Source organism: Leptodactylus fuscus, chromosome 7 (assembly GCF_031893055.1).
Source record: "Leptodactylus fuscus isolate aLepFus1 chromosome 7, aLepFus1.hap2, whole genome shotgun sequence".
NCBI lineage: Eukaryota > Metazoa > Chordata > Amphibia > Anura > Leptodactylidae > Leptodactylus > Leptodactylus fuscus.
Genome location: NC_134271.1, coordinates 146,952,349 through 146,978,366, shown reverse-complemented (window position 1 = coordinate 146,978,366; position 26,018 = coordinate 146,952,349). Strand labels below are relative to the sequence as shown.

Below are 26,018 nucleotides of genomic sequence, written 5' to 3'. Positions count from 1 at the left end.
CTGATAAACTTATTATATTATATATCATGACTGTTAGTACAGGTCCTATTATGTAGTACAGTAGATGGGGTCAGATTCCTGTAGTGATGTCAGTGAGGACTGTCCTGAGCAGTAGATTGAGGGTCATGTAGATATAAATGCACATCTACAATATCTCATGTGTTACATAGATTCCTTACAAGAAGAAATGTATAGAAGGAACTTTAGAGTAAAATACAGATGAGGTAGCATTTCTCTATCTTATATGCTGACATATAACTGCTTGAAGTTATATCCTGAGGCAGCATGTTATGGTCAGCAGGGTTTATAAAATAAATAAATAAATAAATAAATAAACGAAAACCCTACGGAGCCCTCTGGACTCTGACTGCTGAACAACCTGGTGTGAACACTGTGTGACAGTTGGTGTCACTGCCAGCTAAAATAAACAACCAGGTGTGCTCTATTGCAATTCACAGAAACCTGTGCAGTTACAGCAGCCGCTACAAATAAACAAACTGGCTATCCAGAACTCCTGGACTAGCCAGAAACCAAGTAAACCCTGTGTGCTGCTGTTTCACCCAACCACCAAGACAGATTTACTGTCTAACCACTTCCAGTAAACCCTGACTGAGAAGTTAAGCTAGCTGAAGCCTAGTGAGTACTACCACATAACATACTGGCATGCTGCCTGACTAATAGTGACATTGCTGACCCAGGGATAATTGCTAGATGGGCCAAATAAGGCTTTACAGACGCGCGCACACACACACGCAACACACACACACACGCAACACACACACACACACACACACACACACAATTTCAGGTTTGAGAATAGATCTTAGAGCGCTGGACAATCAGACCAGCCCCCTTATATAGGCAAGTGGCGGTCACCAGCAAATAGCCCAGCTGCCCAATCTGAGTGTCCATTGGTCGACACACCAGTCCATCAAAGAGTTGACCACGCCCAGCTGTTGTAAGGCAGGTTAACGCCTGCAACCCGGGACTGTGCAGAGGGACAGGCAGCGATGCCCATCTCATGGCCGCACCTGCCCCACAATCCTAACACTGCACTACTGAGAAGATGTGATTTAGATATCAGGTGCAGGGTTCTTGTGAAGATCTTGTGTCAAATCAACTCACCATCCACATCAATATCTACAACCTGACTATCTTGAGTAGTGGGATTATGAGAACAGTTAGGAGTGAGGCTCTTTAACCCCTTCCCGCCGATGGCATTTTTTGATTTTCGTTTTTCGTTTTTGACTCCCCTCCTTCTAAACCCCATAACTTTTTTCCGCTCCCAGAGCCATATGAGGTCTTAATTTTTGCGGGACAAATTTTTTTTTCATGATGCTACCATTAATTATTCTATATAATGTACTGGGAAGCAGGAAAAAAATTCAGAATGGGGTGGATTTGAAGAAAAAATGCATTTCTGCGACTTTCTTACGGGCTTTGGTTTTACGGCGTTCACTGTGCAGCCAAAATGACATGTCCCCTGTATTCTGTGTTTCGGTACGGTTCCAGGGATACCAAATTTATATGGTTTTATTTACATTTTGACCCCTAAAAAAAATTCCAAAACCGTGTTAACATTTTTTTTTTCTAAAAGTCGCCATATTCCGACGGCCGTAACTTTTTTATATGTACGTGTACGGGGATGTATAGGGCGTCTTTTTTTGCAGGGCCGGGTGTACTTTTTAGTTCTACCATTTTCGGGAAATTTTATTGCTTTGATCACTTTTTATTTCGGACACAGGGATACCTAACATGTATATGTTTCACAGTTTTTAACTACTTTTATATGTGTTCTAGGGAAAGGGGGGTGATTTGAACTTTTAATTCTTTTTATATTTTTTTTAACTTTTTTTTTTTTGCATTTATTAGACCCCCTAGGAGTGTTGAACCCCAGGGGGTCTGATCACTAATGCAATGCATTACAATGCTAATGCATTGCAATGCATTGCAAAAAAGCATCCTTTCTTTTGCAGGCTGCATAGACCAGCCTGCAAAAGAGACACTTTGCAGACAAGCCTGGGAGCCTGTACAAGGCTCCCGGCTGTCATGGCAATGGGACATCAGCCCTGGAGCATGCTCCAGGAGCCGGCGATCCCGGCCAAAATGGCGGCGCCCATGCGCCGCCGGGAAAATGGCGCCTCCGGCGCCTTAGACTGCGGCGCCGGAGGAGTTAATGCCTCCGATCGGTAGACACCCAGCGGCTATGGCGGCCACCCGGCTCCCGGGCGGTCACCATAGTTACAGACCCGACATGCGCCGTACTATTACGGCGCATGTCGGGAAGGGGTTAAATCTTTCTGTATTAGCACTACTAACCAGGGACTAAGGGTATTTATTCTGGGGATCACTAGTGGTCCTAGTTGGGATGAGCGAATCAATTCTGCAGAAATTAAATTCGATTCGAATTTCAGGAAATCTTTGATTCGCCTAGAATCTGGATTTCTTCATGCTTCAATGGATCAAATAGCATTTTTAAATAAAATAACTGCTGCACATGTTAGGAAAAGGGGCAGGGAACTATGTGAATGCGGGATCACCCAAAATACCAATTGTGCAGCTAATCATCAGCCAGTCACCCCGGTGATGTCACAGCCCTATAAAAACGAATGGGCATTTTTAGTATAGTCGTTTCACATTGCTCTTACTGCAGGAACAGACACCAGCAGAAGCTAGGGACAGTGTTATAAAATGGACACCAGTTCAGGAAAAGAGTATTGCTATTGAAGGGAAAGTATAGGGAGGAAAAAGAAGAATTTGGCATGGTTGCAGCGTTGTTAACGGAAAGAAACTTAATACACATTGCAGCACTCACTGCTGCTAAATTGGTGCTCATTACTTATACCTGTTTGTTCAAGGTGGAACACAACAAGCCTTCTATAGCCAAAAACAATGAATTATCATTAACTAATACCTGCACTCAGTTCATAATGCATTTTTAAAGGTGTTCAATAGTGGGGAAAGAAATTAGGGGCTCATTAGCCATTGTCCTCAGAGTATACAGCTGCTCATGAGTCATACCCGTGTGTTCAAGGTGGAAAACAATGTTAGGATGGGGTCCTGCAGGTTTCCTTTCCAGCGCACAGGGTCCCTGTGGGTCAATCCAACTCTTGCCCTCGGCCTCATGCAGTGAGGTGTCTGGAGCCTAAGTCCAGCTTTCTGCCTACTGAGCATGCTCAGACCTTTTGGAGCCGCTCAGAGGCTATGTCCCATTCTTCCCCTACTGAGCATGCTCAGACCTTTTGGAGCCATTCAGAGGCTAAGTCCCATTTTGCCCATACTGAGAATGATCAGTGAGGTCATGGCCACCACCCCTGTTGGACGGGGACTTGCCTTTATATACTTTGAGTTGATGCCCTCCAGGCGCTCACACTTTGACTAAATAATTTTGAGACAGGAGGTCACAGCTAGTTTCCTGTGTAGGCAGGTTGTCAGTTTAGGAACTAAGTTTGTGTGATGCGAGAATGCCTCATCGCCATCAGGGATAACGCATTGGACGCTGAGGAGTCGGGCATAGGTGCTGAAACATCCCAGCAGGATAGTCATGGCACACTCCTGTCTGCTTCACAGCGTACATTGAGGGAGGAGGAGGAGGAGGATGAGGACGAGGATGAAGTGGCAGATCTCATTGTCACAGAGGAGGCTAGCGGGGAAGTTCATTGTGTCCCATTGCTGCAGCGCGGTTGGGGCGAAATAGAGGAGGAGGAGGAGGAAATGGAGAGTGAGCATTCCAGTGGGGGCAGCCAAGTGACGCCAAGTAACACTCTGGCACACATGGCTGAATACATGTTGGAGTGCTTTGCAACTGACAAACGTATTGCCAAAATCCTGGAGAGCAACGAGACTACTGGATTTTTGCAATCCTCGACCCCCGGTATAAAAATTTTGTTTGTAACTTTATTCCGGTAGAGGGGAGGGCCAGTTGCATGAGTGATTGCCACAAGCAACTGGTGCAGAATATGATGGAAATGTTTCCATCAACTGTCGTTGGCGGCACACAGGAGAGTTCCTCCAACAGGCGACAAACTGTCATCCGGTCCACACCCGGCAGGGGCACACTCTCCGAGGTCTGGGACACGTTAATGGCACCCACTCGCCAAAGTATCACCACTTAAGGGCCTAGTGTCACCAGGAGGGATAAGTATAGGTGCATGTTGCGGGAGTACCTGGCCAACACCAGCCCTGTCCTCTCCGATCCCTCTGCGGCCTATACTTATTGGGTTTCCAAGTTGGATTTGTGGCTGGAACTTGCACTGTACGCATTGGAGGTCCTTTCCTGCCCTGCCGCCAGCATCCTTTCCGCGCTGCCGGTGGCATAATTACAGATAAGCCCAGCCGGCTGTCAGCTGGCAGTGCTGACCGGCTGACGCTCATAAAAATGAATAGCCACTGGATAGACCCATCATTTTCATGTTGACCGGTGTCAAGCACCCCGACATGAAGTTGCATGTGTGTGCTCACCCTCTCCAATTCCTCCTCCTCCTCCTCATACTCCTCCTCCATTAGCACTGCACAATTCTGATTCTGCTAGGATCAATCCACCCTGATTCCCCCCATCTCTGCTGGTTAGGGTGTCTACTCACTCCAAGATTTAAAAACACTGCTTGTACAAGGCTCTACTCACTCCAAGGGCCAAAAACACTGCTTTCTAAGGGTCCATTCACACGGAGTAACATGACGCTCAATTTGTGCTTATTTTTACGTTGAGCGCCACGTTTACGGTAGTGTTTGCGCCACATTTTTTCACGGTGCGCGTTTGCGCGGCGTTATTAAAATAACAACTGCCATCCGGTCAACACCCACCAGGGGCACAGTCTCCAAGGTCTGGGACACGTTAATGGCACCCCCTGGCCAAACTACCGCCTCTGAGAGGCCTAGTGTCATTAGGAGGGACAAGTATAGGCGCATATTGCGGGAGTACCTGGCCGACCACAGCCCTGTCCTCTCCTATTCCTCTGCGCCCTACACTTAGTGGGTCTCCAAGTTGGATTTGTTGCTGGAACTTGCACTGTACACATTGGAGGTCCTTTCCTGCCCTGCCACCAGTGTGCTATCGGAGAGGGTCTGCAGCGCAGCTGGTGGCATAATCACGGATAAGCCCAGCCGGCTGTCAGCTGACAGTGCTGACCGGCTGACGCTAATCAAAATGAACAGCCACTGGATAGACCCATCATTTTCATGTCCAGCAGTGTCAAGCACCTGGACATGAAGATTCATGTGTGTGCTCACCCTCTACAATTGTTCTTCCTCCTCATACTCCTCCACCATCAGCGTTGCACAATTCTGCTCCTACTAGGCTCACTCCACCCTGATTCCTCCAAACTCTCCTGGTTAGAGGCTCAATCCACCCTGATTCCCCCAAACTCTCCTGGTTAGAGGCTCAATCCACCCTGATTCCCCCAACTGTGCTGGTTAGAAGCTCATTAGAAGACATGCCAAGTAACACACTAGCACACATGGCTGACTTCATGTTAGGTTGCTTTTCAAAGACAAAAGGCATATTTCACATCATGGAGAGCAAACAATAATGGATTTTTGCAATCCTCGACCCCCGGTATAAGTAAAAACTCTCATCCTGTCATCTCCTTTCACCTATGTAGAAAAACCACTCATTTAGCTACACATTGCTTGTGCTCCAATGTCCTCCTCACTCATCCTCTCCTGCAGTTCAGCCCCCACTGGGCTCATGTGGCTGTAAGATGTTAACACCACATCTCCAGTCGACTGACCAGCCAGATTTAAAAGCATCTTTCCAGGAAATGAATCAGTGGAATAACGTTGTTCATCCCATTGTTAGACTAATGAAGTGGCCTCCTCAAAGGGAACGAGCAGATGACAGGTGTCACGCTTGGGCTGCCACTGGCTAACATTAAAGTTACACAGGAGTACCTCTGTCCACATGGATCATCAAGAAATTGTTTATGGCTTTTCTCTATTCATATAGCCAATACAACATATGGAGGGCTGAATTCCAGTGGGTGGAAACATTGCATATCAGCCTATGTTATGGGAGGCCGTTCTACTACTGGAGTTCAAGGAGTGTGTACTTGGCAGAGTATGAGTGGCTGAAGTGCATGCATAGTTTACTTGCAATTTTAAGGGCTAGTTCACACGGGGCAAGAGGGGGTGGATTGTGGCGCGGAATCCACCTCAAAATCCGCCCCACTCACAATAGAGGTCTATATAAACCACTAGAGTTCTTTTTTCTGCTAGCAGTTTGTTCCCGCTCAAAGTGAGCTGACCTTTCTTCAGACGGATTTCGCTGCCGATTCAGACCGGAATCCTGTCGTGGCAGCCGCGATGGAATGTGTTCATGCAGAACCCTGTGTGAACTAGCACTAAGGATGTCTTGCAGATGGGTGAAACACGTAAGGAAACGCTAGACAATCAGATTGAAAATGTGTACCATACAGGGCACATGGCTCAGCCCTCTTTGATGCAGCACCAACACCATGTTCTTTCCATTGTTGGTCACCATGGTTCCAATTTTAAGTTTTCTTGGAGAAAGCCAAAATTCAATTTCTTGATTAAGGACACGGAGCAGTTCCTCCCCTGTGTGAATTTGTTCACCCAGGCAAATGAGATCAAGAAAAGTGTGACACCACTGTGCCCTGCACTTGTGTTATGCTGGAGGAATATTGTGAATTGTCTCTGTAGTGGAGGTTGAGGACACAGTGGAGGCTGAGGCAGATATTGTTGCAGGACCAACGAAGAGAGAACCTGTCCAAGTGTCTGAGCAGGAACCACATTATCTTAATGGACCGTAAAGAACATATATTGTCCTTGACCGTAGTTACAGGTCGACACGTCGGCCCTGCTGTGCACATTGGCAGACACCAACAGGCTCAAGGACTGGTCCACCTTCTGTTCTACATATTTGTGCAGGGCTGGTACTGCCTTTTTGGCAAAGAAATTACGCCTTGGGACTCTTTACCTCTTCTCGGCACAAGCCATTAGTTCTCTGAATGGTAAAAAGTCAACCAATTCGAAAGGAAGGGACTGCAGCAGCAGCGACTTGAACAGGAGCACATTCAGCTTCTGCACAGTTGAGTGAGTGTACGCATACTTGTGATTCTTAGATATATATTCCATGATCGATTGCTGACGCAATGACTGACTAGGAGGAGGAGCAGGAGCATCATGGCCAGCAGATGATAGAAAGGACACACAGCTTCCTTCGGCTGAGGTGGTGGAGCCTTGATGCCTGAAATAGGCTACATGCCACTGGGTGATGCGATGTTCCAGCAGCAGGCTGGATCACCATATTGGAGCCACAGCACTCGCAGGCCACTTTATGGTGATGCTGCATATGTTGACGCAGGGCTGTGGTGTCAATATTGGCACCCTGGCCACGCTTCACCTTCGGCCCCCAGATTGAACATACTGTCTGGCCATGTTCACCTCCCCCTCTGGCTTAACAAAAACTGCCACACTGAGAAGGTGATTTTACCCCCAACACTGAGCACTAAATAACTGCTACCACCACTGCCTCTGTGAACCCCTTCACCACTGCTTTCTGAGCAGGTAGGCTGCTGCTATGAAGCAGGTGGTCTACCCCAGGCATGCTTGGCTCCTGACCTCCCACTGCTGCCACCCTGCTGACCCTGTGTTACGGTTTTGTGTATATATATATATATATATATATATATATATATATATATATATATTTTTTTTAAACTACAGAACCTCTTAGCTGCAAGACATTGCAGCGAGGTCCACAGGCCCAATGGTGGGCGGCTGTATGTCTGAACTCAATGTGAACTACTGCAAAGACACTGCAGTGTGAAAATCAATGTGAACTACTGCAAAGACACTGCAGCCTGGACTCAATGTAAACTACTGCAAGACACTGCAGCCTGAAAGTCAATGTGAACTACTGCAAAGACACTGCAGCCTAGACTCAATGTGAACTACTGCAAGACACTGCAGCCTGAACTCAATGTGAACAGTGTGTACTGTGCGACACTCAATGTGAACAAGGTGTAACTAAAACCCTGCTAGTTTAGCTCGCTGGCCAGGTGCACCAGTACAAGTGAAACACACACGGCTGCCAAGGGTTAACACTCACCCCAGGCCAGCAAACACACACACTTACCCCTGTGACAGCTAGGGGCCACCACGGACGTTTACAACATTCTCCTGCACACAGCTTGGAGTTACCAGGGGAGTTTGCATGGTCCTGCACACAGCTTGGAGCCATCAAACACCCATACTCCCGCACACAGCTAGGAGCTGTTGGGGGCACAATACCCCCTGAGTTATGTTGTCTGTAATTCCAAATTAACTATCAGGCCTGGATAAGCCACACCCATCATCAGGCCTGGAGAAGTCACACACACACACAGCTGATAGTGTATTAAGTGAGTTCTAGTTTATTGGTACAAAAAGGTAGTTTAAATACAGACAAAAGCAGGTTGGACTATTCTAATAACATAACATAGTTGGCATAACATGATTGGTTATAGGATTGTAGCATAAACCTGGCACATGGCTATTGGCTGTAATCTCCTATCTCAAACTGGGATAAACTTTCTCATAGGAAAAAGAAGAATGGAATTAACATCTCACACTAACTCTAGATGTATATCTCATGGTGTTTACACACTCTAAATTGATTCAAAGGTGCGGCCCTGAGGATAATCAGATAGATAGCCCATTCATCTCCTTATAACCTAAAAGGGGTCTTTCTTCTTTGATCTTTTGTTTACAGCAATATGAACAATGCCCATTCCCAGCCTGACCGACTCCATCCTCTTTATCAAGACTACTCATCTCTTTGAAGATGGTGTAGCTTTGTGTATAATATCAACAAATACACAGCACATAGCCAGTTTAACCGGCTCCTTGTGGAACAGACAGCTCATCCCTGAGAAGAAGTGAGAGAGAAAGATATAAAGAGATATAACAGCATCAGCCCCCACCTTTTTATACTTAATTTTTCCAAAGATATTGTTGGCTCCCCACAGTTCCCCCATTTTAGACATTTATTTTCATATCAGATGAGTACGTTCACTTAGCTCCCTAAATGCCAGACCTGCTGGATTCCCCATCTGATATTCATATAATGTCTACCAATTATATCTATCTTTATCATAACATCAATTAGAACATATCAAATCTACTTGAAAGAGAAACATATATATAAGCCATATGACCATGGCGACTTGTACAATGGTTTGCAATATCCCCATTATCATTTAAGAAAGCATAAAACAAATAATGTCCATCTCTTCATTCCTGCCATGGTTTAAGAACCTTTTTTACAATGGGAAGCGTGTTATCCAGGTAGATTTTCCCTTCAATTTGACTGAGGTGGCAGTTGTCAGCAGTACTTTGGAGGGACCGTCATATCTGGGTTCAAGAGTCTTTCTGATATGTCTTTTCACAATCACCCAATCACCACCTGCCAACTATGTATTCCTGAAAAATAAAAAAGGGTCTGGAATAGAAGAAAACACCTGTTTATATGTTACTTTCAGTCTTTGACACAAGTTCTGGACACAGCTGGCAGTACTTATATGCAATTATTGCATTGTAAAAGGCTTGTTGTGTTCTACCTTGAACGCACAGGTATGAGTAATGAGCAGCATTATAACAGCAGTAAGTGCTGCAATGTACATTACAATTCTTGCTATTAACGATGCTGCAACCACCCCAAATTCTTCTGCACAGTGGTGAAGCAGGGGCTGTCCTTAGACGGCTCCAGCCTCAACATTTTATTCAACTTGAGTTAAAACCCTGAAAATTCCTCCCACTGACTGGGACAGCAAAGCAGGAGCTGGAATCACTTTTATTGCCATCAGGCGTTGCAGATATGGCCTCACAGCTACAGTATCAGACATCTGAGAGAGCTGGATAGAAAAACGCCACAGGGTACGTTTTTATATCTGGATCCATCAGATATCTGCTGCTATATGGTGCAAATACTGAGTTGCCTTGTACAAGAACAGATCCCACGGAAACATAGCTGACTAAGAACCCAACCGGAGAAGCAAACACAAAGATCTACAGGGTCCAGAGTCATATTATGTATCTAATCCTATCATGTGTGATACTTTCTGCTGATATGACTCACATTTCATCTTATTATTATTACAGATTGGATAATAATGATCTACCAGACACTTCCTGCACCCAGTTGGCCTCTATAATAAGCAATAACCGGTCCCTGAAGATACTTTTCCTGTGTAATAACCCTCTGTCCGGTCCTCACTTCAGTGACTTGATGGACGCTCTGTCCAGTCCAGACTGCAGGATAGAGGAATTAAAGTGAGTATAAGAGATGTGTACAGGATGAGACATGTGGGGACAAGTTTTACAGGGATTTTATTCTGTTTTATGTTCCTCCGCAGCATTGTTATGTCTGAGATAAACTACTGACTGCACCTTCATATGTGATGTCACTACTGTGTATGTGAGTCAGGCAAATACACCACACTTGACAATCTGTATATCCTGAATGAGTACCGCTGTATATAGTTGCACAATATAAGCTGATTACATTAAATTGAATGGACTAATGCCTGCAATATTGCCCTTTGGTCACAAGTTGCCACTGTTTTCGCCCTGCTGTTCCTCCACAGACTTCGTAAGAGATTTGTTGGTAGGAGGAAGTGCTTCACAGGAAGCTCTGATGTGGCCATTTTAGTTAGTCTCCAAGGTTCGGTAAAAGGCAGAGATGCTGGAATAGGATCTGTCGCCATCCGCGCTAGAGAACTTTCTGCCAGAACCGAGAGCAGCCCTGTGTGAACAGAGACGACCTCTTCTACATTCCTCAGCTTAGATGGGAGAAGACCACGCAGGAAAGCGCTGCTGGGGAGCAATGAACGCCGGACCTCGTGAGGAGCTGCATTGGGAACTGTGATTGAATGTATGACACTCCAGAGGCAGTGCTGCTTGCAATGGAGGAGATCCCGCATCAACAGCAGCTATTTCAGCCAGAAAGGTCTACGACCTACGACCTGGGTCGCTGAGTCTGAGCTCAGGTCTGCCACACAGTGGTGGTCCACAACGTGCACACAACAATAGATAGCTTTGGTGCCAAAGTGTACGATTACGGTGTCATCACCTACTATTAACACTCAGTTCAGCCTGTTGTTATCAGTTAAGACATCTTCAGTTAATTATGATTTGCATTATTAACACTTTCCCGACATCCGCCGTACTGGCGGCCGCCCGCCATATGTAGTGCTAAGGTATTAATTGACCATCCGGAATCCATATTGACAGTATCCCTTTAAGAATATTAGATGGTAACAGTTAGCCTGTAAGTTCTGTAGACTTGGTAATGTTTAGTGAGAGACGCTGCATATTCACACATAGCTCTTTTATAACTGCTTCTCACAGAATATTGGTATGAGAATTCTGTACCATATAACACTGGTTGATGGGAATGCAGGTTTGCTTAGCACCAGGAGCATTCAACATCCGATGAAGGATTTTCCCAGTGTCAGGTTGTAAGTCCGGGCCAGCAGGTAACGAGGATCCGCGACTAGGAGACAGACGCACACTGGCAGGTATATAACACAATTTACTTATGGAAAATGGGAAGGAATCAACAAAAGAAACTAAGTTACATATAACAGTATGAGGATAACGCACGCTATGAACTGGCCCTAGCAGTCCCTGAGATACTTGTACGGTACCGGGTTTATACAGTCTCTCTCAGCTCTCTGTGGTGCTCCCTCGATGCAGGCCTTTCCAGGAACTCAGCAGACTCTGTCTTGCTTCTGTCTTGGGTGAAGGTCTGAACCCAGTCCAAGGCACAGTCCGGCTTTAGTCTTCAGAACAATCTCCACAACACTGCCACCTTCTCCAGTCAGTCTCTGCAGTGCTTCAGGCCTTCTACTATGGCCTACTGCAGCAATGGCCTCTCACAGGTCCTCACAGCACACACTCTGGGCCCACACCACACTGCTCTGTGCTTCCTGCTCACGTCATTTCCTCCGGGCTGCACCATTTAGCAGGCAAAACAGGGTGCTTATTGTCTCTCACATTGGTGCAGTCCCAGGCTATATTTCTTCACACCAGTAGATGGCAGCAAAACAACACTATTAAGACAATAGGTGCTATTACTGACTGCTACAAGGTTAACCTCTGAAGAGCTGGCCGTTCGGAGGGGGGAGGCCTTATACTGGAAAAATACTGATCTGTTAGTTTGCATAGCACTGGGCTACGCAGGCATTTGTTTTCAAATAAGATATAAGCTGAGAACGTTTGCTGCAAAGTTAGAAGTGTTGGACCTGCGTGCTAAGGGGACGCCCATGGCGCAGTGTGGATCCCAGGAACTCTCTATCCTCGTTGGCCCGCTTCTCCCAGCTGATGCCGGATAGATGATGCTTATAATTCCTGGTGAAGCTTTAACCTGTATATAGATGTTGTAAGGGGTTCAGCTCACACGGTTGGGAACGGCAATGACACCATGCAGACAGGTAGTAGAATAACAAGTCCAGTGTTTTATTTGAGCATTCGGCATAAAACACGGTGCCAGCAAAGAAACAAAACAACAAACAAAACCTAAGCCTTGTCCGGCTCTACCTATACAGCAGGTTACCTCTCTGACCTACAGCAGGTTGAGTCACCATATTAGCAGTCAAAGTCCACAAGGTACCTGTTTTCCTTACACACTCCTTGTGTGTACCAGGCTCCTAACTGAGCTTCCTTCCCCAGTAAAATAGCCCTAAGGAAGCTCACCTGTGGATGCCCCAGACTCAGGGCAAAACCCGTGGTGGAGTAAGGGTGTGGACTGGAAGTCTCCCACTACCAACCTGCCCTCCAGTCCAGAAAAGCCAGCCCATAATAAGGAACAAGAGTTCCAGCAGACTATGCTCTGCTAGAACATGCTTACCCTGGCTTTCCTTTATCTCACCTGGCTGAGGAAACCAGGCGAGATATACACGCCATCCACCACCTTACCGTACACTTTACCACATATCCCCCCCTCTTCTCCAGACCAGAGGTCTGGGCATTTTTACTGAAGAGACAGCAGACCCTGGACAATGCATCCGCATTTCCTTGCAATTTCCCTGGTCTATGTTCAAGGTTGAAACAGAAGTTTTGTAAGGAGAGAAACCATCTGGTCACCCTCGCATTTCTCTCCTTATTTTGCTTCATCCAGGCCAGTGGAGCGTGATCTGTCACCAACACAAACTTTCTACCCAGCAGATAATATTTTAGGGACTCTAGGGCCCATTTGATGGCCAGACACTCTCTCTCCACTATGGCATAATTTCTCTCTGCTGGGGTCAGTTTCCTACTCAGGTACATCACTGGGTGTTCTTCCCCATTTACTACCTGTGACAGGACGGCTCCCAACCCTGTATCAGATGCATCAGTCTGAACCAGAAACTGTTTTCTGAAATCTGGGGAGATTAGCACTGGCTGTTCACACAGAGCGGACTTTAGACTCTGAAAAGCCTTCTCTGCCTCTGGGGTCCATTTTACCATGACTGACTTACCGCCCTTTGTTAAGTCCGTCAATGGTGATGCAATGGAGGCAAAATTAGGCACAAACCGGCGGTAGTATCCGGTAATGCCCAGGAAGGCCTTGACCTGTTTTTTCGTTAGCGGTCTAGGCCAATTCTGTATCGCCTCAATTTTATTTATCTGGGGCTTAACCAATCCCTTACCAATAATGTAGCCCAGGTATTTTGCTTCCTCCAGACCCAATGCACACTTCTCAGGGTTTATGGTCAGGCCTGCATCACTGATGGAGTCTAGGACGGCCTGTACTTTACAGAGGTGACTTTTCCAATCAGGTGAAAAAATGACCACATCGTCCAGGTAGGCAGCAGCATAATCACGATGTGGTCTCAAGATCAGATCCATCAGCCTCTGAAATGTAGCAGGGGCCCCATGTAACCCAAATGGCATCACTACATACTGGAACAGGCCTTCAGGAGTGGAGAATGCAGTCTTTTCTTTTGCCGCATCAGATAATGGTATCTGCCAGTAACCCTTTGTAAGGTCAAGTGTTGTGATGTACCTGGCACTCCCCAGCCTCTCTATCAGTTCATCCACTCGGGGCATGGGGTACGCATCAAATTTGGATACCTCATTTAACTTCCTGAAGTCATTACAGAACCTCCATGTCCCATTGGGCTTTGGGATTAGTACAATGGGGCTTGACCATTCGCTGTTTGACTCCTCAATGACTCCCAGTTCAAGCATGCGCTTGACCTCAGAGGATACCGCCACTCTGCGGGCTTCTGGTATCCTGTACGGCTTCAGGCTCACTTTAGTATTGGGCTCAGTTTTAATATGATGTTTTATCAGGTGCGTTCGGCCGGGTAGGTCAGAAAACTTGCCCCTGTTGCGCTGTAGGAACTCCTTTACCTCCTGTTTCTGGTGTCCTGACAGGGCCTCTCCTATTCTTACTGGGGAAATTGGCTGTAACCCTTCTTTAACCACAGTCGGGGTGGCTACCAAAGCCTCTCTATCCTTCCACGGCTTGATGAGGTTTATGTGGTAAATCTGGAAGGGTTTTCTCCTGCCTGGCTGATGCACCTTGTAATTCACCTCACTCACCTTTTCTACAATCTCATAAGGACCCTGCCACCTTGCCAGAAACTTACTCTCAACGGTGGGAACTAGAACTAGGACCCGGTCCCCTGGATTAAAGGTCCTCACCTGGGCAGACCTGTTGTAAATTCTGCTCTGGGCCTCCTGAGCTTTTTGCATATGCTCTCTGACAATGGGCATCACTGTCTCTATTCGGTCCTGCATCTGGACCACATGTTCAACAACACTTTTATATGGGGTGGCCTCAGTCTCCCAGGTCTCTTTGGCAATATCTAGCAAACCCCTTGGATGCCGGCCATAAACTAACTCAAAGGGGGAAAACCCTGTAGATGCTTGGGTTACCTCCCTGATGGAGAACATAAGATACGGTAACAGACAGTCCCAGTCCCGGCCATCCCTTTCCACTACCTTTTTCAACATGTGCTTGAGGGTTTTATTGAACCTCTCCACTAATCCATCAGTTTGGGGGTGGTACACTGATGTACGGATATGCGCGATTTTAAACAATTTGCATAGTTCTTTCATAACGTTTGACATAAAGGGGGTACCCTGGTCCGTAAGTATTTCTTTGGGAATTCCTGTGCGAGAGAACATGTAAAACAACTCCCGAGCTATATTTTTGGAGGCCATGTTTCTTAAGGGAACTGCCTCCGGGTACCTGGTGGCATAGTCTAACACAACCAGAATGTATTGATGTCCCCTAGCGGATTTGACTAGAGGCCCCACCAAGTCCATTGCAATTCTTTCAAATGGTACCTCAATGATAGGAAGTGGCACCAACGGGCTACGGTAGTGGGATGTTGGGGCACTTAATTGGCACGTGGGGCAAGACTCACAGTACCTCCTCACTTCTTCATATACCCCAGGCCAAAAAAAACATTGGAGGACTCTCTCTTGTGTTTTACTAGTCCCCAAATGACCACCCAACACATGATTATGAGCCATATCTAACACCATGCGACGGTACAGTTTTGGCACCAAAAGCTGTTCCACAATTTCATTGTTACACTTGGTGACTCGATACACCAGGTCCCTATTCATAGAAAAGTGTGGAAATTTCTGGTCAGCTTCAGGATCCTGTGGTACACCATTTATTACCGTGACATTGGCACGTGCAGTACTCAAAGTGGGGTCTCTTGCTTGCTCAGTCCCAAAGTTACCCCGAGACACTCCTAAATCTAGCACCTGATGCCCTGGTGGGGAAGTTTCTTCTTCTTCCCCGGCTAACACTTGCAGGGGGAACCATTCATTATTGCACACCTCAGGTTCATTCACATTTTTCCCCAAATTAGTTTTACTACTTCCATGGGTCCCTGCACATGAACCATTATTTTCAGAGAAAGGAACAGATTCTGGTGGAGTTACTTCACTGGCAGCAGGAGCGTTACCTTTCTTCCATAATTCCCAAAACAACGGGAAATCACGGCCCAAAATTACCTCATACATGAGCCGTTTTACCACACCGACCTCATAGGTCACAGTCCCAGAGGGAGTTACCAGTTTAACTGAGGCCACAGGGTAAGCTATAATATCCCCATGGATGCACAATACTTTCACCTGTTTGCCTGTTATATAGTCCCCAGTCACAAGGCTGGCTTTAACCAAAGTCACTGAGCTACCAGAGTCCAGCAGGGCTGTTGCTGAGCGGTCATTAACCCTTAACATGCATGCATGTGGCTCAGTCCCTGGCATGGCTGCACACACCGGTACAGCAAATAGCGACTGCCGCCTATTAGCGTCACACTCCATGAGCTCTGAAGTAAGAGGGCAAAGGGCGGCCACATGTCCCCACTCATGACACCTCCAGCACTGGAGGGACACAGGCCTTTTCAACAGGGATTCCCTTCTAGGACCTGTGGGCCGCTTAGGTTCAAGTTCAGTCTTTTGCCCTCGCCCGAGGTCCAGAGCCCTGTTCCCTCTCGCAGATTTCCACACTCCTCCCATTGTACCCCTCTTACCCAGCGATGTCACGGGACGGGCAGTCCTGAGAGGAGTTGGTGCTGTGGGAACATCATGGAGGAAGTCCTCGGTCGCTATGTACCTTTCGACCAGGTTGACCAGTTGATCAGCAGTCTTGGGGTCCCCGTGTCCAACCCAGCATTGTAGCTCTGCCGGCAGCGCCCTGAAGAAGCGATCAACGACCACCTTTTCCACGATTTGGGCGGGTGTGCAGGTCTCTGGCTCCAGCCATTTGCGTACCAGATGGATTAGGTCGTACATCTGGGACCTGGTGGGTTTGTCAACGGTGTAGGTCCAACTGTGCACTCTCCTAGCGCGAACTGCTGGTGTGACACCCAGGCGAGCAAGGATCTCCAACTTCAGTTTGGTATAGTCCCGGACATCCTGCTCCCTGAGGTCATAGTAGGCCTTTTGGGGTTCACCGGAGAGGAAGGGCGCAATCACATCTGCCCATTCTGCACTCGGCAGACCCTCTCTCTCTGCCACTCTCTCGAACACCGCGAGGTAGGCCATGGCGTCATCATCGGATGTCATTTTCTGCAACCCCTGCTGTACAGCCCTCTTTACCTTGGCAGTCTCAGACGGGATTACCTCCATTCGTCGGGCTTGAGTCGTGCCAGACTCTTGGAGTGCAGCCATCTGCTCTATTAACAGGCGGTTTGTTTCCTGTTGCTGCGCCAGGGCCTGTTGTTGTTGCGCCTGGACCTGTATCAGCTGCTTTAATACCTCCTCCATGGTATTGGACTGTCCTTGCAAAGTTGCAGCAGCTTTCACCCAGGACATATACCTCTGGCTCCTTTAATGTCTGCCACACACAGTTGTCCAGACTTCTGTCATGCCGTTGTGCCCGCATCCTCCACCAATTGTAAGGGGTTCAGCTCACACGGTTGGGAACGGCAATGACACCATGCAGACAGGTAGTAGAATAACAAGTCCAGTGTTTTATTTGAGCATTCGGCATAAAACACGGTGCCAGCAAAGAAACAAAACAACAAACAAAACCTAAGCCTTGTCCGGCTCTACCTATACAGCAGGTTACCTCTCTGACCTACAGCAGGTTGAGTCATCATATTAGCAGTCAAAGTCCACAAGGTACCTGTTTTCCTTACACACTCCTTGTGTGTACCAGGCTCCTAACTGAGCTTCCTTCCCCAGTAAAATAGCCCTAAGGAAGCTCACCTGTGGATGCCCCAGACTCAGGGCAAAACCCGTGGTGGAGTAAGGGTGTGGACTGGAAGTCTCCCACTACCAACCTGCCCTCCAGTCCAGAAAAGCCAGCCCATAATAAGGAACAAGAGTTCCAGCAGACTATGCTCTGCTAGAACATGCTTACCCTGGCTTTCCTTTATCTCACCTGGCTGAGGAAACCAGGCGAGATATACACGCCATCCACCACCTTACCGTACACTTTACCACAATGTGTAATGTAAGCTATGGAGATAATTTCTCTGCCTTCGCCGGTCACCTCCACGGTTGATGATTTTCTTTTCCAGGCAGATGATGATGTAAGCTCTTGGTGTTGATCCTGTATCTTAATCTTTGTATATTAATCTTTGTAACTTGTATTATACAAAGGTGTACGCAATATCACACTGTCTTCTGTTATTTTATGTAATCACTGATTCTTCATATAATAAAATTAGTAAAGTATTCAGAGTTGCCTTCTTTAAAGCCGTACCCGACCCCTTAAAATAGTTGGCAAAACACCATAGTAGACACCTAGCGCTAATGCCTCCGATCGGCCACCCGACTGATCGGAGGCAATAATCCCTCCGGTGCCTCAATCAAAGGTGCTGGAGGTGCCATATTCTCGCAGCGCATGGGCGCCGCCATTTTGCCGGTGATCGCCGACACCTGGAGCAAGCTCCAGGGCCGATGTCACATTTGCATGACAGCCAGGAGCCTTGTAAAGGTTTCCCGGCTGGTCTGCAGTCTCTTTCTTTTGCAGGCTGGTCTATGCAGCCTACAAAAGAAATAATGATTTTTTGCAATGCATTGCAATGTATTAGCATTGTAATGCATTGCATTCCCCCTACGGCCAACAGCAGCACAACTGGGGGTATTCCTGCCCCTATGAGCTGTTAGGACAGGTGGAATTTTTAATTACCTAACAGCTTATAACCCCTATAAGAGGTCAGAAGACCAACTCCCCCTTGTGTTTTTTTCTGTCCTGTGGGACAGGACAGGTGGTTGGGGGAGAGGTGTTCTGACCTCTTACAGGGGTCCACTCTCCCTCCTTACTCATTTACCTTTCTTTTCAAGGTCCTGGCTGTGAGTCCTCCCAGGTCTCCCATTGAGGCTGCGGTCCAGTCCAGGGAGCGAGCAGGACGGGCGGCGCCTAGTTCCAGGACCGCGCCGCCTGGTATCAGTGGGGGAATCTTTTTTCTGCTAGGAACCTTTCTGCCGGTGCCGAGGTGCCAGCCGTGCGAAGGACTGCTTAGGTATCCACGCATGCGCAGTCCGCGCAACGGTGTGGCTGCGCTACAGGGAAAGGAGGAAGTGGAATGAATGGCATAGAGGTCCCTCCAAGTCTTCCTCCCCCTCCCTTTCTAAAGCGAGGGGGAGGGACCTAGGAAAGAAGCTGGCAGCAGGTGCTGGGGTCGGCTCCTCCCCCTGAGTTCCCTATAAAAGCTTCTCCTCCATCAGACACAGTTGCCTGTCGCTCCGGTTACAGGCATACCTTCTGGAGCTGCTACTCAGGAGTTCTTCATTGGTGTTGCATCTACTTCATGCAAGTGAAAGAGGTTTGGTGGAGGTGGACGGGAGCTTTGGGGTCGTGTTGTTTGAGATTTGCTGCCTCAACTTGGCATTCTATTTTTTAGCCTTCTCTACCGCCCCTGGAAAGGCTTCACATTGGAGATGTGGAGTCTTCGGATGAAGACGCGGAAGAGAAAGAGAAGGAGATCTCCCCCCTGGACAGAATGTGGAGGCTCCTTAGGTCCGTCAGATCAAAGGACCGCGAGGCGGGCGAAGGGCCCAGTTATAAGCCTAAAGCCTTTAAAGCTAATCCGGACCTGATCCGCATTATAGAGGGGGAATGGAAATGGCCAGAGAAGCCTTTTATTCCATCAGCTCGCTTTAAGGCGCTGTTCCCTGTGTCTGATTCCCAGATGGGGGCCTGGGGTGCTCCACCGAAAGTGGATATGTCTTTAGCGAAGCTGTCCCGACAAACCTGGCTTCCTGCCGAGGACGGTTCAGGATTACAAGACCCCCTGGATTGCAGGGTAGAAGGGTCGCTGAGACGGACCTACTCCACTGCCACCTCCCAGGCCTCAGTAGCCGTGGCAGCCAGTGCAGTGGTTTCAGGTCTAAAGGCAGATCTGGCATCCCTAACTAGGGATATTGATAGTGGAGTCCACCGGGACGACCTTCTGTCAGCAATGACAGACATAAACCTAATGGTGGACCACCTGGCGGAAGCAGCAAGGATGCAAGCGAGGCTGGCCTCTAAGACCATGGCCCTCTCTACAGTCGCTAGACGTCTGTTGTGGCTGAAGCCATGGAGGGTGGATAATACCTCCAAGTTGGGGCTGTGCGCATTGCCATTTGAACCAGGTCGGCTCATGGGCAAAGAGCTAGATAAAATTATTGAAAGTCTAGCAGACACAAAGTCTAAAAGCCTTCCTCAACCCCCTGAAAGAAGAGGGTCATCCTTTCGGGGTCGTGGATCCTCTTCCAGAGGCAGAGGACAGAGGCGCTCCGGGGCCCAGCCCAGAGGCAGAGGGCAGGGTGTCTCTCGGGAGCGCAAAAAAGGTCTTTGACTCTGCCCGACAAGCCGCAAGCCCTCCAGAAGTAGGCTGGTGTCTTTTTTTATCACCTAGACGCCTGGCGCCGTCATATTCAAGACCTGTGGGTCATTCAAACCATCCGGGACAGCTACAGGATCAACTTCAACTCCTCTCCTGTAGACCGGTTCACAATAACTCGCCCTCTTCAGGGCACCAAACAGCTTCATCTGGAAAGATCTGTCCAGGAGTATATAACCAAAGCAGCCCTAGAGCCCGTCCCCCTGGGAAAACAGGGCCAGGGCGTCTACTCTCCGGTCCTCTTGGTTCCCAAGACATCAGGCGGATGGCGGATGATCATCGATCTCAGATACCTAAATCAATTAATCTGCAAAGTACGGTTCCGCATGGACACCATCAAGTCAGTGTTACCCTTTCTACAGCCCGGAGACCACTTTGTTACCCTGGACCTAAGAGACGCATATCTCCATGTTCCGATCTTCCCAGCGCACAGGAGATTCCTCAGAATAGCCATATATCTGGACGGAGGGCTGCAGCACCTACAATTCTCCACCCTCCCATCTTCAGCCCCACATACCTTCATAAAGGTGATAGCTCCGGTCGCTGCCGCCCTGCGCCTTCAAGGAATCTTCATAGTCCCATATCTGGACGACTGGCTTCTCAAGGCCCAGTCAAAGGAGGTCCTTACTTCGCAGGTTAAGACTGTAGTAGCTTTGTTAAGCCAGCTGGGCTGGCTGATAAACTGGCCAAAGTCAGTTGTGATTCCATCCACACGAATCCAATTTCTGGGGTTCATTATAGACTCTCTCACTATGATGACCTCTCTGCCCACGCCTCACAAAGTAAAGATTGCTTGTGCGGTTCATCATCTTTCCGTCACCAAGAAAGTCTCTATCAGGACGGCCATGAAGGTCCTAGGATTAGTGTCCGCCAGCATAGAAGAAGTCCCCTGGGCCCTGTGGCACATGCGCCCACTGCAGAGCGAGATCTTGAGAACCTGGAATCACAGTCCTTCGGGACTACAAAAGCCTATCCAGTTATCCATCAGCACCAGGCGATCGCTAACCTGGTGGTCCCGTCTTCATGATGGGCGGTCCTCGGCCAGGTTTACCTGGACCCTGTTGACCACAGATGCCTCCCTCACAGGATGGGGAGCTCATCTGAGGGAGACCCCGGTACAGGGTACCTGGAACCATCTTGAGAGAACGTACTCATCCAACTGGCGAGAGCTTACAGCAGTTCACCGGGCACTTCTGACGTTTGCTGCACTCCTGCGGGGGAAAGCAGTCAAGATTCAGACGGACAACCTGACGGCAGTCCATTACATCAACAAGCAAGGGGGAACCAGGTCCCCATCCCTCCTTCAAGTCACCAACTTGATCTTCGCCTGGGCAGAACAGAATCTTTTCCAGTTGTCAGCGGTTCATATCCGAGGGTGTCTGAACATTTTAGCGGACCAACTCAGCAGAGGGTTGGCGACCTCAGGCGAGTGGTACCTACACACAGGTATCTTTCACCATCTCACCGAGATGTGGGGTCTCCCCGAGGTGTATCTGATGGCCACCCAATACAACGCCAAAGTAGAAAGGTTTTGCTCCTCGGGAGGACAACCCTTTGGCGGTGGATGCCCTGTCAATACCTTGGAGGTTCAAACTTGTATACGTTTTTCCTCCCATTCCGAAGGTATTGGTGAAACTCAGGCAGGACCAGACCTTGGCAATAGTAATCATGCCATTCTGGCCAAAGAGGGCATGGTTCACCGACCTCATTCTTATGAGCCGGGAAACCTACTGGAGGCTTCCACCAGTGCAGAATCTGGTAACCCTAAGCGGCCAGCCTTGTCAAGGCCTAGACAAATTCAACCTCACTGCCTGGAGGTTAATCAGCCCATATGTGGCGATAGAGTATTGTCCCAGGGAGTACTAAGGACCCTGGCACATTCTAGAGTGGAATCAACCAACCAGAGCTATCAGAGGGCCGCCCGGACATTCCAGAGCTGGTGTACAAGTAACCAGCACGACCTTAACAGAGATTCAGTCTTGAAGTTCCTGCAAGACGGCCTAGAAAGAGGGTTAGCACCCGCTACCCTGAAAGTTCAGGTATTAGCTCTGTCCGCTCTCCTGGAGACGAGATTATCACTAGACCCTCTAATCAAGCAGTTTCTAAGAGGGGCAACCAGACTTCGTCCCCAGGTACAACCTGGCACCTACCTGCGGTGCTTCAAGGACTCTGTTCATCGCCTTTTGAACCCCTATGTGAAGTAGGCTGGAAGTATCTGTCATACAAGGTGACCTTCTTGCTGGCAATAACCTCCGCCAAGAGAGTTGGCGAGCTACAGGCCTTAGCGGCCTCCGAACCCTTTATAACCTTCTTTCCGGACAGGGTACAGCTGAGGTTCGTCCCTGGGTTCTTGTCAAAGGTACCTACCCTTCAGAATCAACAAGCGATTGTTTTACCAGCCTTTTTTCCCTCCCCCACCTCTGAGTGGAAGGAGAAGATGCACAAGTTGGACTTGGTAAGAGCTTTACGGATTTACCTGGAGCGCACTGCGCCTTTCCGGAAATCGGAGAATTTACTTGTAAACGTGTTTGGCCATAGTAAGGGGGCCAAAGCATCGAAACCAACCTTGTCAAGATGGATCAAGGAAGCCATCATCTGCTCCCTACGTGCCCAAGACCTTCCCGTACCAGACTTTGTCCGGGCTCATGCCACCCGAGCAGTGGCAACTTCTTGGGCTGAAAGACGTTCTCTATCCTTAGAGCAGATATGTGCCGCTGCTTCCTGGAGTTCGCATCTAACTTTTGCCAAACATTACAGGTTGGACTGGCGGTCGACGAATGCGGCAGCATTTGGACACTCTGCTTTGACATCGGGCTGCCAGGATGGCCCACCATAGGGTAAAAGCGATACTTGCTAAATCCCCAGTTGTGCTGCTGTTGGGCGTAGGGGGAATGAAAGATTATGAATGATAATCTGTTTTCCCTTAGCCCAAACAGCAGCACAAGACTCCCTCCCTATACTTGTACTGTTGTACTATTCTGTTTATTTCTATAAGCTTGTACTTATGTATATTACTTGCTACTAACACAAGGGGGCGTTGGTCTTCCGACCTCTTATAGGGGTCAAAGCTGTTAGGTAATTAAAAATTCCACCTGTCCTAACAGCTCATAGGGGCAGGAATACCCCCAGTTGTGCTGCTGTTTGGGCTAAGGGAAAACAGATTATCATTCATAATCTTTCATTAGTGATCAGACCCCCTGGGGTTCAAAACCCCTAGGGGGTGTAATAAATGCAATAATAATAATAATAATAATAATAATAATAATAATAATAATAATAATAATAATAATAATAATAAATAAAATAACAAAATTATTATTATTATTATTATTTTTTTAAAGTATTAAAAATTCAAATCACCCCCCTTTCCCTAGAACACATATAAAAGTAGTTAAATACTGTGAAACACCTACATGTTAGGTATCCCTGTGTCCAAAATCGCCCGCTCTTCAAATCTATAAAAATAATTTTCCTGTACGGTAAACGCCATAGTGGGAAAAATAGGCAAAAGTGCCAAACTACTGTTTTTTCATTTTTTGATTTTGATAAAAATTTGAATAAAAAGTGATCAAAGCAATAACATTTCCCGAAAATGGTAGAACTGAAAAGTACACCCAGCCCCGCCAAAAAAAGAAGCCCTATACATCCCCATACACAGAAGTATAAAAAAAAGTTACGGCTGTCAGAATATGGCGACTTTTAGAAAAAAATAATAACACAGTTTTGGATTTTTTTAAAGGGGTTAAAATGTAAATAAAAACATATAAATTTGGTATCCCTGGAATCGTACCAAAACACAGAATACAGGGGACAGGTCATTTTGGCTGCACAGTGAATGCCATAAAACCGAAGCCCGTAAGATAGTCGCAGAAATGCATTTTTTCTTCAAATTCACCCCATTCTGAATTTTTTTTCCAGCTTCCCAGTACATGGTACAGAATAATAAATGGTGGCATCATGAAGAAAAATTTGTACTGCAAAGATTAAGACCTCATATGGCTCTGGGAGTGGAGAAATAAAAAAGTTATGGGGTTTAGAAGGAGAGGAGTCAAAAATGAAAAACGAAAATCAAAAAATGCCATCGGCGGGAAGGGGTTAAAGACTCTGGATTCTTCACCTGTTGTAACCAAACCTCAGAGGATCTTGTGCATTTCTGAAATATTACCAAGTTCATCAAGTTGCCTATTTACACTTACTCAGGACTGGATTCTGATATTCACTAGGGGGGAACAGCGAGGTCTGGGTTTAGAGGTTTCTATCAGTTTGTTAACCCCGTGCTGCATCACCAGTAAGGCGGCTTTACATACAAAACACTTCCTACTTTATCAGAGTTATTAATAGGTAATTTGGGTGTCCGTCCTAGATGGGCCTGTAGGTAGGAAACTATAGTGAGGTAGTTTGGACATATAGAGGCTACCAGATTATACAGCACAGGGGTCTCAGGTGTGTGTGTGTGTGTGTGTGTGTGCGCGCGCGCTACGGAGCACTTCCCATTCACTTCAATGGGAGCGCTCGTAAATCCGGCGTTACATGCACTCCCATTGAAGTGAATGGGAAGTGTTCCGCAGCGCTCGCGTGTACGGCTCAGAATGAGCGGCACGTTTACGTTGTGTGAAGGCTCCCTAATACGATATTGTGTGATAATGACTGCACTTTCATATGTGTCATCTCTACTGAGCTGTGCATCTAATCCTATCCTGTGTGATACTATATACTGAGATATGTATCTAATCCTATCCTGTGTGATACTGTATACTGAGCTGTGTATCTAATCCTATCCTGTGTGATACTGTATACTGAGCTGTGTATCTAATCCTATCCTGTGTGATACTGTATGCTGAGCTGTTTATCTAATCCTATCCTGTGTGGTACTGTATACTGAGCTGTGTATCTAATCCTATCCTGTGTGATACTGTATACTGAGCTGTGTATCTAATCCTATCCTGTGTGATACTGTATACTGAGCTGTGTATCTAATCCTATCATGTGTGATACTGTATACTGAGTTGTGTATCTAATCCTACCATGTGTGATACTTTGTACTGAGCTGTGTATCTAATCCTATCCTGTGTGATACTGTATACTGAGCTGTGTATCTAATCCTATCCTGTGTGATACTGTATACTGAGCTGTGTATCTAATCCTATCCTGTGTGATACTTTATACTGAGCTGTGTATCTAATCCTATCCTGTGTGATACTGTATACTGAGCTGTGTATCTAATCCTATCCTGTGTGATACTGTATACTGAGCTGTGTATCTAATCCTATCCTGTGTAATACTGTATACTGAGCCGTGTATCTAATCCTATCCTGTGTGATACTGTATACTGAGCCGTGTATCTAATCCTATCCTGTGTGATACTGTATACTGAGCCGTGTATCTAATCCTATCCTGTGTGATACTGTATACTGAGCTGTGTATCTAATCCTATCCTGTGTGCTACTGTATACTGAGCTGTGTATCTAATCCTATCCTGTGTGATACTGTATACTGAGCTGTGTATCTAATCCTATCCTGTGTGATACTGTATACTGAGCTGTTTATCTAATCCTATCCTGTGTGATACTGTATACTGAGCTGTGTATCTAATCCTATCCTGTGTGATACTGTATACTGAGCTGTGTATCTAATCCTATCATGTGTGATACTGTATACTGAGTTGTGTATCTAATCCTACCATGTGTGATACTTTGTACAGAGCTGTGTATCTAATCCTATCCTGTGTGATAC

At 47.2% G+C, this 26,018-nt stretch overlaps 1 protein-coding gene across 3 annotated transcripts in view; it reads left to right on the top strand.

Moving 5' to 3' along the window:
• LOC142214296 (NACHT, LRR and PYD domains-containing protein 12-like) overlaps positions 1-26,018 on the top strand; it is a 398,233-nt gene that overhangs the window by 74,816 nt on the left and 297,399 nt on the right. For all 3 annotated transcript variants that reach the window (XM_075283201.1, XM_075283204.1, XM_075283202.1), the window contains exon 7: positions 10,099-10,269. In XM_075283201.1, coding sequence (XP_075139302.1) covers positions 10,099-10,269 — 171 coding nt within the window. The remainder of the gene's footprint in view (positions 1-10,098; positions 10,270-26,018) is intronic.